The following is a 12,903-nucleotide window of genomic DNA, read 5'->3' as shown; positions in this document are numbered from 1 at the left end:
CTGCTTGGCACCCGAGATACAGATCTTTGCCCAGGCAGCAAACTCCCTGAAAATGAAAAAGCACCAAAGAGAAGCCAGTGACTCCATCAGATAAAAAACAATATTAAAGTCATAAGACTGAAAAAGAAAGAAGAAAAGCCAGAGTATCTCACAGGAAAAATTACTGACCTTGAAAACATCAATGAGGAAAAACATGTTAAAAATCATTGGATCATTTGAAAGCCACAAACATAAAAAGAGAGAGAGAGAAAACAAGAGTTGAGACTTCAGATTTCAGAAACCCTCAGAGAAAACTGTCCATATCTCTGAGAACCAGGGGAATGAAGTGGAAAGAATCCCCTGGTCACTCCTCAAAGTGAAAATGGCCAGGTCTGTCCCAGCCCAAACCCGGAGCTTCCATGTTAAAGCGAAAATCCTGCAAATAGCCAAAAAGACAATTCAAGGCCCAAGGAGCTATAGTCAGTCACATAAGATTAAGCAACTTGCACTTTTAAGGAATGAAGAGCTTGGAATATGTATTCTGGAGAATGTGAGTTGATAGCCAAGAATAACTTCCCCAGCAAAACAGGAGGAAAATTGATTTTTGAAGTAGAGGACTTCCAAATATTGCTGATGAAAGAAAATTTGAAGTTCAAGTACAGGAAATACGAGAAACATGAATGAACAGTGATAAAGGACTAAACATAGATTAACGACTTTCATCTTAATTTTGTAAACTTTATCTGTGGTCAGAAAGGGAGTCGAATTAGCCGCAAGACTTGGGAGTTTTTCTGTTTTGTTGATCTTAGGAGAAGAATGGAAAGAGATGAGAAAGGGAGTACAGGGAAGGGAAAGGAAAGTCTGGGAGAAGTGTCTCCCATTTTCAGACCATACACGTCAATACAAGAAAAGGAGAAAGAGGTGGGGAGAGAGACTGGCTCTTGTATCTTTTGTCTGAATTGATCAGAGGAGACACATGCAGACGCAGTGTTCACTGTGGAAATAGATAGCAGTGAAAACAGGAAGGAAAGGAGAGAAGAAAGAGTTAGTTTGAGGCAGCGGATTAGTTCTACGGAAAACAAATAAGGATGTACAAAAACATCCAGCTCCTTTTGAGTAAGTGGAGAAGATGGCAAGTTGGAGGGACGCCCAGTGGAGAGTAATAGAGTCCTATTCTTGTGCTATAGGAAACGTTGAAGCAGAAGGAAGACTTTGTATGAACCGATGTGAAGGAACAGAAGTGGGAAAATGATTTAGGCGCTGACAGCGGTCAGATAAAGCAAACGTCTCTGAAAGATGCAGGGACTCTGGTCACCGAAATGACCGTGATAAAAGCTGCCATGCTCATTCTGAGGGAAAGTGAAGGATGCACACATGCATGGGCACACACGCGGACGTTTGTTGTACCGTGACTACTCTTGTTTGTAGCCAGAGCTTTATTTCTTTCATTTCTAAGTGAGGGTGTGGCAGAATAGAGAGGTGAGAAAGACATCACAAAGGATAGCCCTTGTCTGGCAGGAGTTGGTGGCCTCCATGTCGAGGTCCTTCCCCTCCTCCTGGGTCTTAACATGTTTCTCCTCGACTCTCAGCCCTGTCTTTTGTCTGTTGGAGCCTGTTCTCAGAGATGACCTGACAGCTGCCCTGCCCCTGTAGCTGTCCTCCCCAGTCTGGTCCTGACAGCTATTCCCTGAGCAGTGGTTGAGCACCAGCCCTTTGTGAATGGCACATTCTGAACATGGGGAATGCTGCAACACAGCATGAAAGAGCGGGGTGATTCCAGCAGAGTGGAGTCTTTAGAGGCGCGTGAGAGCTGCAGATTCAGATCTTGGGGGCCGCCAAGTGGCGCAGTGGAGAGAGCACCAGCCCTGAAGTCAGAAGGACCTGAGTTCAAATCTGGTCTCAGACACTTAACACTTCCTGGCTGTGTGACCCGGGCAAGTCACTTAACCCCAGCCTCAGGAAAAAAAAAAAAAAAAAAAGAATTAAGATCTTCTCGGTGTCAGGCTCACTTGGCCTCCCTTCAGATTGATAGGCTCATGTTAGGTGTTAGGACCTGATTGTATCAGGATACAGGCAATGGAGGGCTAGCCCTGAACAGCGCTGATTGGGGGTCTGGGGAAGGACCCCAAGAGATAGCATTGGCACTCCTCTGATTCTTGTTTCTACTTCCAGGGAGAGAGGGGCTCAATGGGGAAACACGTAGGGCTGAATAACAGTCTCGCCTAGTAGAGAGCTTCCCAACACTCTGGGGAGCTTCCAACTTTGTGTCGCTCAGCGTAGCTCCCCTTCTCTCTTCTCCCCCTTCCTCGGCTTCGATGTTGTCCGGAAGGCTGGCTTCTTTCTTCTGGCTCCTTCCCCTGTTTTGGGACAGTGGAGCTGGAAGTCCTTCCAGTAGGAGCTTCCTTCTCTTCCACCCAGCGGGGCTCCAGAGCACTTGGTTGTACCTGTGAGTTGTTCTTCCTAATGGATAGGCCTGTTGGTCTTTCAGAGATACCATGGACAGCGTCAAGCAGAGTGCGGCCTTGTGCTTGCTGCGTTTGTATAGAACGTCCCCGGACCTTGTGCCAATGGGCGATTGGACCTCCCGTGTGGTGCATCTCCTTAATGACCAGCACTTGGTGAGCATCTTGGGCCGGGGGGAGCTAGAGGCCGGGTGCCTTTGGCGAAGGGACAGGACAGTTAGACTTTTTTCACATCACTCCTGTGGTCTCTCTTTGCTCCAAGGTTGGTCCTGGGAGAGAGGCCATGGATTTGACCTTGGCATAAAAAATGACTTAAAAAAATCATAACTGGGTCCGCCTGGAAGCCCCACACTTGAGGAAAGAGGCGGAGACGGAGCAATGATGGGTCAGCGTTTGTTGCATTGAAAGGGATAATATCTTTCCTGTCACATTGTTTTTCCCTAGTTAGAAACCCCCGCTGAAGTGCTTGTTGTGTTAGTGATTCATTGAGGCTCCATATGATCACAGGCGGAATTAGAAAAATGATGTTTAATAATCAGCGATCTGGGGAGACCCAGAGTAGCCCCTTTTTCTTTAGTGCTCATTTCAAAAATTCAGTCTCTAGAGGACGTTGCTGAGAATGAGGTTGGATTAACTTTCTTAACAGCCTTGTTCAGACCCCACTCAGTTGTGGTCGACTCAGTTTTTGGTGGGAATAAATTATTTGAATAGATTGTCTAAGTTGGGGCTATCTTAGAAGTAAATGACGCTTTCGTTTTCCTTGGAATATTGACATCCTTTATTATGCCTCCGGAACTTTTTAAACATCAGAGGTGGAGGGAAAATAGGTTCACTAATGTGTGGTGGATGAAACTGTGAGCTAGTCCGTCAGCCATTCTGGAAAGCAGTTTGGTACCATGCCCCCAAATCTACCAGGTAGCTACCTCAAAGTGATTAAAGAAAAAAGGAAAGGATCCTGTGTACCAAAATATCATAGCAGCTCTTCTGCTAGTGACAAAAAATTGGAAAGGAAGAGCAGGCTCAGTTTGGGGAATAGTCTCTGAATGGGACGGGATCCTCTCATGCTATAAGAAATGTGGAATGGGATAGTTTTGGAAAAATCTGGGAAGATTCATCTGGACTGGTACCAAGTGAACTGAGTAGAACCAGTAGAACCAGAGAAGTATGAAAGAAGGGACAATTTCAGGCTCTCTACCTCTGAAGAACATAACTGTCCAGTGAACAGTGCAGCTCAGGACATTTTTGTCCCAATAGATAAAACATAGATAAAATAAGATTTGCAATGGGAAGATGAGCATGCTGGGACAGGAAGGAGGCTGGCTTTATGGCCGCCCCTGAGAAGAAGGCCCTTTTCCTGTGGGTGCGTGTATCTGCTGCTTCCAGCCTTGATTTCTCCCTTTTTAAAACGAAGCAGGAGGACTCTTGGCCTTAAGGGCCCATGGACCTACAAGGGGAGGTTGTGTTTCAGGGCCTTTATTTTTTTCTCACCCCTTACCGAGGTTGGATGACCTCATTTGGACCCTAAGCCTCCCCCAGGCTTCCCCTGCTGGCCAGCTGTCTTGGAGGGGCAGGGGCTGTGACTTAAGCCAAGGGGGAGAATCAGATGTTGTTCTCCATGAGCTCGATCCGTCCCTGCCTTCACCTTTTCCTGACCTTTGTCCAGCAGTGGGCCACTTGTCTGGAAGTCTCCTTTTCTTTCTTTCTTTTTTTTTTTAATTATATATATATATATTTTATAATATTATCCCTTGTATTCATTTTTCCAAATTATCCTCCCCTCCCTCTATTCCCTCCCCCCGACGACAGGCAATACCATACATTTTACATGTGTTACAATATAGTCTAGGTACAATACATGTGTGTGAATATCATTTTCTTGTTGCACAATAAACATTAGAATCCGAAGGTACATGCAACCTGGGCAGACAGATATTAGTGCTAACAATTTTCATTCCCCTCCCAGTGTTTCTTCTCTGGGTGTAGCTACCTCTGTCCATCATTGATCAACTGGAAGTGAGTTGGATCTTCTTTATGTTGAAGATTTCCATGGAAGTCTCCTTTTCTGAGGAGGTGTCCTGATTTGGGACCCTGCCACCCTCGTTCCTCCTTCCACATAAAGGGAAATAGGAGAGTTTCGAGCTTTCTGCAAAGCTGCCTCTTCTTGGGGTGGGTTCCTTCTGCTTTTTTCCAGCCTGTGACTACAGGGGCCTGTCAGATTTGGGGAGCACTAGTGCCCCCCCTTTCCTGTACTTTGGGAGTGAACAATCACAGTGTGAGCAGATAGGAGCCCATCAGATTTGGGGAGCACTAGTGCCCCCCCTTTCGTGTACTTTGGGAGTGAACAGCCACAGTGTGACCACATAGGAGCCCGAGAGATTTGGGGAACACTGGCTCCTGTAATTTGGGAGTGAACAGCCACAATGTGACCAGATCAAGTCCCAGGACTTGTCCCTGAGAGGCTTCCATGGATGGGAATGTAGGAGAAGTGCCTGGCTGCCCCCTCCCCCTTTCCTATCCCCATGTTGTGCATTTCCTGGCTTCTGGTGCCAGGCTGGCTCTCGGCACCGTGGGACCCCCTCGCTGCCCTAGAGGGGAGCTGGGGGAGGCATTCAATTAAGGAAGACCTGGGTTCTCCCTTCTGCCCCAGCCTCTTGCGGGCAGGGCCACCTCGCTTGAGCTCCACAGGATCCCTCTCCCATGGTAGGAACAAATGGCACCTCAGGTGACCGTTCTCTGGGTTACCAAGAGCGAGGCTGGCAGGGGAAGGGATCAGCAGAGAAGAGGCTGACCCAGCGGCATCATGGGGACCCAGCAGTCACAGCAAGAACCTGGAGGAATCTGTTTTGCCATCAGGGAGAGGATCTCTTGCTCCTTATTGTTTCATGCTCGCTGGGGAATTCCCCCAGTGTTCTAGGGCTACAACTAAAGATAATGGAGATGAGAATATGAAAACAATATTTCACTTGATTTTTTTAGGCATTGATTGAGCACCTGCTGTTTGTAACCCCGTGCCAAACCCAGGTGCTCAAAAGACAGAAACGAAGACGGTCGGTTTGTTTTCTGTAGCCATCACTAAGGGGGACATTTCTTTGGGAAAGTGAATTTAAAGACAGAGCCGGTGGCAAAAAGGGCCGGGTTGTGATCACCTTTCTTCTTTCAGGGTGTGGTCACTGCTGCTACGAGTCTCATCACCACGCTGGCCCAGAAGAACCCAGAAGAGTTCAAGACCTCTGTGTCCTTAGCAGTTTCCAGATTAAGCAGAGTAAGATTCTCCTTCCTCACCTCGCCTCCTCCCCGCTCGCATGAAGTGCAGGCTCTGCTGGGCCCTGTCCCAAGTCCTGAACCAGGGCCTTCCCCGATCAGGAAGGAGCCATAATAACCTAAGGAAAGGCGGGGGGGAGGGGAAGCGGCTTTGTAGAGCAGCTGATCAACCCGTGACCTTTCTTGGAACAGTTGTGTTAATTTGGATAGGAGAGGTGGAAAGTGGCGGGGGTCCCCAGGAGCAGGAGCTGAAGGGGGGGGGGTCCAGGCCCTCGTGTGGTTGTGGTCACTTGTAGCTCGGTGTGTGTCTGGCTGACAGATCTAGGTCGTGCTGGGTTCGCTCCATGTCCCTTTGAGCTCTGCCCGTGGCTGAAAAGCTCTCAGTGCCATGTAGTCACCAGCTGGTGCTTGCCCTTGAGAAGCCCTGGCACAGTGGATGGAGGATCAGCCTTGGGACTGGCACGGGTGATCCGGTGCGGTCCACTTCCCCTCTCAGCCCTCCAGGCCACTTGGAGGTGGGAGCGAGTTTGCCAAAGGGCCCCAAACCATTTGTACTTGGAAAAGAATTGGTTTTTGTTTTTCTGCAGCGAGTGTGTGTCGGGCCCGCTCCCTTCATTGCTGCCCTCTCTCTGCCAAGAAAAGGCACTTCTTAGTCTAGTCTGGGGCTGGTCATGGGAGGCACTCTTCATGTGGAGGTGCCTTTGGATCCCTCCGTTGCCTACCCTGCCCTTCTGAGGGAGTCCTAATCGTGGGGAGGGGAGGGGAGATGAGGGGAGGTGACCGGACGGGGCTGTCTCCTGCCGACAAGTCGTCCGTGAAATGGTTCTCGGCAGCTCCGGGGTCCTGAAGGCAGACTCCGCAGGGCTCTGCGGTACTGTTTGTCTCCTGAGTTTGGGCCAGTGCGTGGCAGGATGAAGAAGGAATAGGTGGATTCTCATGTGGTGCCAGTAAAGCCCTTGAATATGACAAGATTTACTTGAAAAGGAATTGCTGATGGGGGTGGAGGGTGGGTAGAGGGAGAGGAAGCCTGTGTCCCTGGCACACCACCTTCCCAGCAACTTAGAAAATGCACCAGAGCAAGCTCTGCTAGGGAAAGCCCCCCTCAAAAAAAGCCACAGTGAGTCCTTGTTCCAACCCAGGCCAGCTCAGGAGGATAGGAGAAGAGCTCTGGGGATGTTTGACAGGGCTGGCCACAGCAGCAAGAAAAGTTCTAGCTGAATTCTAGACTGAATCTGAAGACCTCCTCCTGGGGTCAGGGCAGCGCCATCCAGAAGCTCTCTCACTCCTCACCTCTGCCTGGTGCAAGTTCCAAACACTGAGGGTGTGGCTTTGATCCCACAGGCAGAGGGGAACTCTGTTCCAATCTTTAGTCCAGTGTCTAGGAGCCCGTCAGATTTAACCCAGGGCAGAATTCTCAGATCAAAGGGGAGTCAGAGAAGCTAATTGTTTCCTCTGAACCTGCAGAGCCTGTCACAGGGTTTATGGTGACCTAATTCAGCAGCAGTCTGTGAAAAAACCACACAGTAGTCAGCAGGTCATACCTCAGTCAGGAATTGCAGAACTCGGACTGGGAGGCAGTGAACAGACCTCTTCCCAGATCTCGCCGCTTCGAGGACACCAAAAGCAAGTAGACCCCCAGTCAGAGCAAGCTCAGGCTAGACCTTCCCCCATAGGTGAGCAGAGCCTAACACCAACATCAAATCCAATGTCAGCAAGGAGGCTGGAAGAATGAACAAACAGAGAAAGAGTCTGATAATAAATAATATATAATGTCTGAAACATTGTCAGGCAGGGCCTCAAAGAAAAATGCAGGTTGGACACAAGTCCAACAAGAAATCCCAGGAGATCTAAAGAAAAATATTACCAAGTAAAAGTGATAGAGGGAAAAAATGGGAACAGAAATGAGAGCTGTGCAAAAAAGTTACCACAAGAGAATCAGCAGTTTGGTAAGAAAGGTACAAAATTACTAAAGGAAATAATTCCTTGATTTGGGCAATGACTGAATATGTTATGGTATACATGAATGTAGTGGAATATTATTGTTTTATAAGAAATGATGAGCACGCTGATTTCTGAAAAGCCTGGAAAGACTTACATGAACTGATGCTAAGTGAAATTAGCAGAACCAGGAGATCATTGTGTACAACAAGATTATGTGATGGTCAGTTGTGATGAACTCTTTTCAACAATGAGGTGATCTTAGACAATTCCAATCGACCAGGAATGGAAAATACCAGCCACATCCAGAGAGAGAAGTATGGAGATTTTCTGTTCATCACAGCATAGTATTTGCACCTTTTTGTTATGGTTTGTTTGCTTTTTTTCTTTTTCATGTTTTTTTTTTTCCCCTTTTTGATCTGATTTTTCAAGTGCAGCATGAAGAATATGGAAATATGTTTAGAAGAATTTTACATATTTAACTTATATAGATTGCTTGCTGTCTTGGGGAGGGGGCAGAGAGGAAGGAAGGACGAAAGAAAAAATTGGAACACAAGATTTTAAAAAGGTGAATGTTGAAAACTATCTTTGCATGTATTTGAGGAAAAAAATACTATTTAAAAAAAGAAAAGAAAAAAACTTGAAAATTAAGATTGGCCATATAGAAAGTAATGGCTTCATGAGACATTAAGAAATAAATTTTTTTTAAAAAACTGAAAAAAAAATAGAAGAAAATATTAAATATATCATAGGCAAAACAGTTGATCAGGAAAATAAATGGAAGTTTTCAGAATGAATTACCTAAAAGCCATGAACCAAAAATGAATTTGGACATTCTATTTCAAGAAATAATAAAGAATAACTGCCCAGATACCTTGGAACCAGAAGGCACATTGAAGCTGAAAAAGTTCACTGGTAACCTTCAGATAGAAACCCTAAGATGAAAACTCCCAGGAACATTATAGGTAAAATCTAGAACTCCTGGGTGAATAGCAAAACAGACTCTTAGAAAGGTAATGATTTTAAAAAAAAGGTTAAGTAGAAGAGAATAGGACAGCGGGACATATGCAACAATCTTAATTGTAAATAGAATAAACTCAACCATAGAATCAAATGAGTTAGAAACCAAAATCCAACTTTGTAATTTATAAGAAACATTCAAAAGAAAAAGATCACACACACTGTTAAAATAAGGGGTTAGAGCAAAATCTGTTATGTTTCAGCTGAATGAAAAGCGCTGGTAACAATTACAATCTCAAGAGAAAGCAAAAATAGACCTAATTAAAAGAGAATCAAGGAAACTAGATGCTAAGAGATATTATAGACAATGAATTAACTTCCCAAATATTAACCTTAATGATTATTAATTACAAATATTAATTTAAAATATTAAAAATTTTTTTTGTTTTGCCTCATTAAATTTATATTTTTAAATAATAAGAATGAAGTTAAAGAAATTAATAGAATTTTAGAAAAGTTAAATATGATGGACCTTTGGACAATGTTGACTGGTAATAGAAAGGAGTTTCTTTATTTCTCAGCTGTGCATGGCACTTTCACAAAAACTGACCATATATTAGGTCATATAAATCTTACAAGCAATTGCAGAAGTACTGTGCTTTTTTTCCTGACTATAATACAATGAAATTATATTCAATAAAGGGCCTTTGAAGCATAGATTAAAAATTATTTGGAGACGAAATAACTAAAGATTGAATGTATCAAAGAACAATCATGAGAAATAGCCAGTAAGTTCATCAAGGATAATGACTACAATGAAACATGCCAAAAATTTGTAGGATACAGCCAAAGCAGTACTCAGGGGAATGTTTCTATCTCTAAATGTTTACATCAAAAAGAAAAAAAGAGCAGATCAACAAATTGGGCATGCAGCTAAAAAACAAACAAAAATCTCCCAAACCCTTAAATATCCAACAACAACAAAAAAATCTCTAGTTAAGCATCAAAACAGAAATTCTGAATATTGAAGGAAAGATGAACAAAATAGAAAGTTTAAAATTTGAAATAAAACTGGAACTTGAATTAAAAAAAAAAACACAAAACAGTAAGATAGATAAACCATTTTAAAAAAGAAGAAAACCAAATTACTAATTTCACAAAAGAAAAAGGTGGATTTTTAACCGATGAAGATGAAATAAAAGTATCTAATAGGAGCCATATAACTAAAGCCAATAAAACTGACAATCTAAATGAAATGTATGAGTGTTTATAAAAATATAACTTGCCCATTTGACAGAACAAGAAATAGAAATAACTGTGCCTTAGAAAAAGACATTAGGCAAGTCCATAAATGAATTCTCTAAGAAAAAAAAGCTGAATCAGATGCATTTACAAGTGAATTTTACCAGACATTTAAAAAACAATTAATTCTAATAGTAGAAAAAATAGGTAAGAGTCCTATCAAATTCCTTCTATGACATACATATGGTCTTGATATCTAACCAGGGAGGGTCAAAATAGAGACGGATAAATATAGCTCAATTTCCCTTATGAGTATTGTTGCAAAAATTGAAATGAAATGAAATACTAGCAAAGAAATTATAGCACTATATCATAAAGATCATACATTGTGACTAAGCTATATTTATGCCAGGAATTCGGGACTGATTTGTATTTCTGAAGTTATGAACATAAGTGACCACATCGGTGACAAAAGTGGTAAAAGTCACGATTGTTTCCACATATGCAGAAAAAACTTTGAGAACGTGCAATACACATTCTTGTATAACAACACAAAAATAAATGGAGTTTTTCTTAAAATGCTAAGTAGTATCTAAACTAAGAGCGATTATTATCTGTAATGGGCACAAGCTGGAACCCGCCTTTCCAGTTATATCAGGAGAGAAGCCACATTATTCAATATTGAAGGAATAAGCACGAGCGATAAAACCAATTATCAATAGCTCTATTTAAATGCTTTAAGTCAGTAATGGTGGGATTAGGGGGAAATGGATACACTTTTTTTCTTTTTTTTTAAATGAAAGCTTTTTATTTACAAAACTTATGCATGGGTAATTTTTTCAACATTGACCCTTGTAAAACCTTGTGTTCCAAATTTACTCCTCCTTTCTCCTCACCCCTTCCCCAGATGGCAGTGAATACATGTTAAATTTGTTAAAATATATAATTGTCTTGCTGCGCAAGAAAAATGGTATCAAGAAGGAAAAAAAAAAACTGGAAGGAAAACAAAATGCAAGCATACAACAACAGAAAGAGTGAATGCTATGTTGTGGTCCACACTCAGCTCCCACAGTTCTCTTGGGGTGTAGATGGGTCTCATCATCACTCAACAAGTGGAACGGCCTGAATCATCTCATTGTTGGAAAGAGCCGAGTCCATCAGAATGGATCATTATATGATCTTGTTGTTGCCGTGTACAGGGATCTCCCGGTCCTGCTCCCTTCCCTCAGCATCAGTTCCTGTCGGTCTCCCCAGGCCTCTCTGAAACCCTCCTGCTGCTCGCTTCTTACAGAACAATAATGTTCCGTAACATTCCTATCCCAGAACTTACTCAGCCGGGCGCCACCTGATGGCATCCACGCAGCTTCCAGTTCCTTGCCAACTAGCACACTGGATGGGAATGTTAACTAGTTCAGCCATTGCTCCCCCACTCTTAGACCCAGCAACACCACTACCAGTCTGCACCCCGGAGCCCATATTTACAGAAGTATTTGTGGCAGTTCTCTTGGGGCTGGCAAAGGGTGGGAGATGAGGGGATGCCCATCCACGGGAATGGCTGGACGGTTGTGATCTGTGAGCGTGACAGACGCTGTTGCGCTAAGAAGTGACAAGGGGATGGTTTCAGAAAATCCTGGGAAGACGTGAGCCGAGGAGAAGGGAGGACGCGTGCACGGCAGCGCATTGGGAGGGTGGTCAGCTCTGGAAGGCGAGGGGCGCACGACGAGCAGCGCTCTGCGTCCCCCCAGAGAGCAAGAGCAGACGTCCTTCTTTCTCTTTCCTCCTCCCCCTTTCTCTCCTCTTCGCGCGCTCTCTCCAGCTGTCCGTTTCTCATTTGTTTTGTGTGACCAGAAGGGTGCGTGCGGTTTGTCTAAGTGAATATGGAAGGAGAGGGAGTGGAGGGAGCAGAGAATCGGGAACCGGAAGTAAAATAGAATCATTTTAAGAATAAGAAAGGGAATTGCTGCTGGAATGCTGAGATCCCGGGAAGACCTCGCACTCTCGGTCCTTGAGTGACTGATGGGCCGGGGGGGGCTCTGTGAGCCCGGGAGTGACCACCCATTCCACTCCCTGCTGCCCATCCTTCCCAGGGTTTTCAGAGGGTCCCCGGGACACACAGCATCGGGCCTTTCCAGCATTGGCGCCCCCGGCCCTGGGGTAACAAAGAATGAGACAGTCCTGCACTTGAGCGTCCGTTCTCATGGGGAGGACGTTCACAAATTATATGGCAGAAACGCGAGGTGGACGAACGCCCCCGTCCAGCAGAAAGCCGATTCGGGATTGGCCGGGGGAAGGGCACGAGCTTTGGGCAGAGTGAGGGGTTTCATTGAGGTCTTCAGCAGAAGGAGGGATGAGCAGTGAGGATCTGGGAGGGGGGGGGGGCTGAATCCGGCCTCTCCCCTCCCTTCCCTCCTGTGCCATTCTCTCCCTTGCTCGCCCTGTTTATTCACCTGTAGCATGGAAGGTGGGCAAGGACGGCTGTGGTCTCCTCGGGGGTCCCCTGGGAGCAGATGAAGGAGGGGGCGGCTCGATCCTACCCTCCCCCCATGGTCCACTTGCTTCTTCTCCAGATTGTGACGTCCGCGTCGACCGATCTCCAGGACTACACTTACTATTTTGTGCCGGCTCCCTGGCTGTCGGTGAAGCTTCTGCGGCTGCTGCAGTGCTACCCGCCCCCAGGTAACGTGGCTCCCAGAGCGCGCCCGCTGGGCACCCGAGGCCCTCCTCCTGTGCCGGTGTGAGCGGCGTACTTGTGGCCTCCCTCCCTCGGACTCGCCGCGGGGCAGGCTTCCCCTCTGCTAGTTGGCGTGTCCTCGGGGAGGCTCAGTACACTGTGGGCATTGAGTAAGAGCTCCCGAAGGGTCAGAGGTGGCCAGGCTCGCTTGAGTCCGGGGGCTGGCCGGGGAGGAGGATTCGGGATGAGCTGGAGGTATGGTGGAGGTGCCTCAGGCCATCGCTGGTGTGAGAGGTCCGGGGCTCCCTGGGGTCACACGGGGCGGGGACGTCGAAGCCGGGCTTATCGCCCCGTGGGTTGTTGAGACAGGAGCCGAGATGGAGGGGACCT

General features: G+C 45.8%; 1 protein-coding gene across 4 annotated transcripts in view; it reads left to right on the top strand.

Annotated features, from left to right (window-relative positions):
* The window catches only part of AP2A2 (adaptor related protein complex 2 subunit alpha 2), a 48,465-nt gene that overhangs the window by 22,947 nt on the left and 12,615 nt on the right, over positions 1-12,903 (top strand). For all 4 annotated transcript variants that reach the window (XM_074273577.1, XM_074273575.1, XM_074273578.1 and 1 more), the window contains exons 5-7: positions 2,468-2,597; positions 5,602-5,703; positions 12,410-12,518. In XM_074273577.1, the coding sequence (XP_074129678.1) occupies positions 2,468-2,597; positions 5,602-5,703; positions 12,410-12,518 (341 nt within the window). The remainder of the gene's footprint in view (positions 1-2,467; positions 2,598-5,601; positions 5,704-12,409; positions 12,519-12,903) is intronic.

The sequence above is a fragment of the Sminthopsis crassicaudata genome, chromosome 6, assembly GCF_048593235.1.
Source record: "Sminthopsis crassicaudata isolate SCR6 chromosome 6, ASM4859323v1, whole genome shotgun sequence".
NCBI classification, from domain to species: Eukaryota; Metazoa; Chordata; class Mammalia; order Dasyuromorphia; family Dasyuridae; genus Sminthopsis; species Sminthopsis crassicaudata.
The sequence above is the reverse complement of the archived record's forward strand: the minus strand, read 5'-3'. Positions and strand labels throughout refer to the sequence as shown.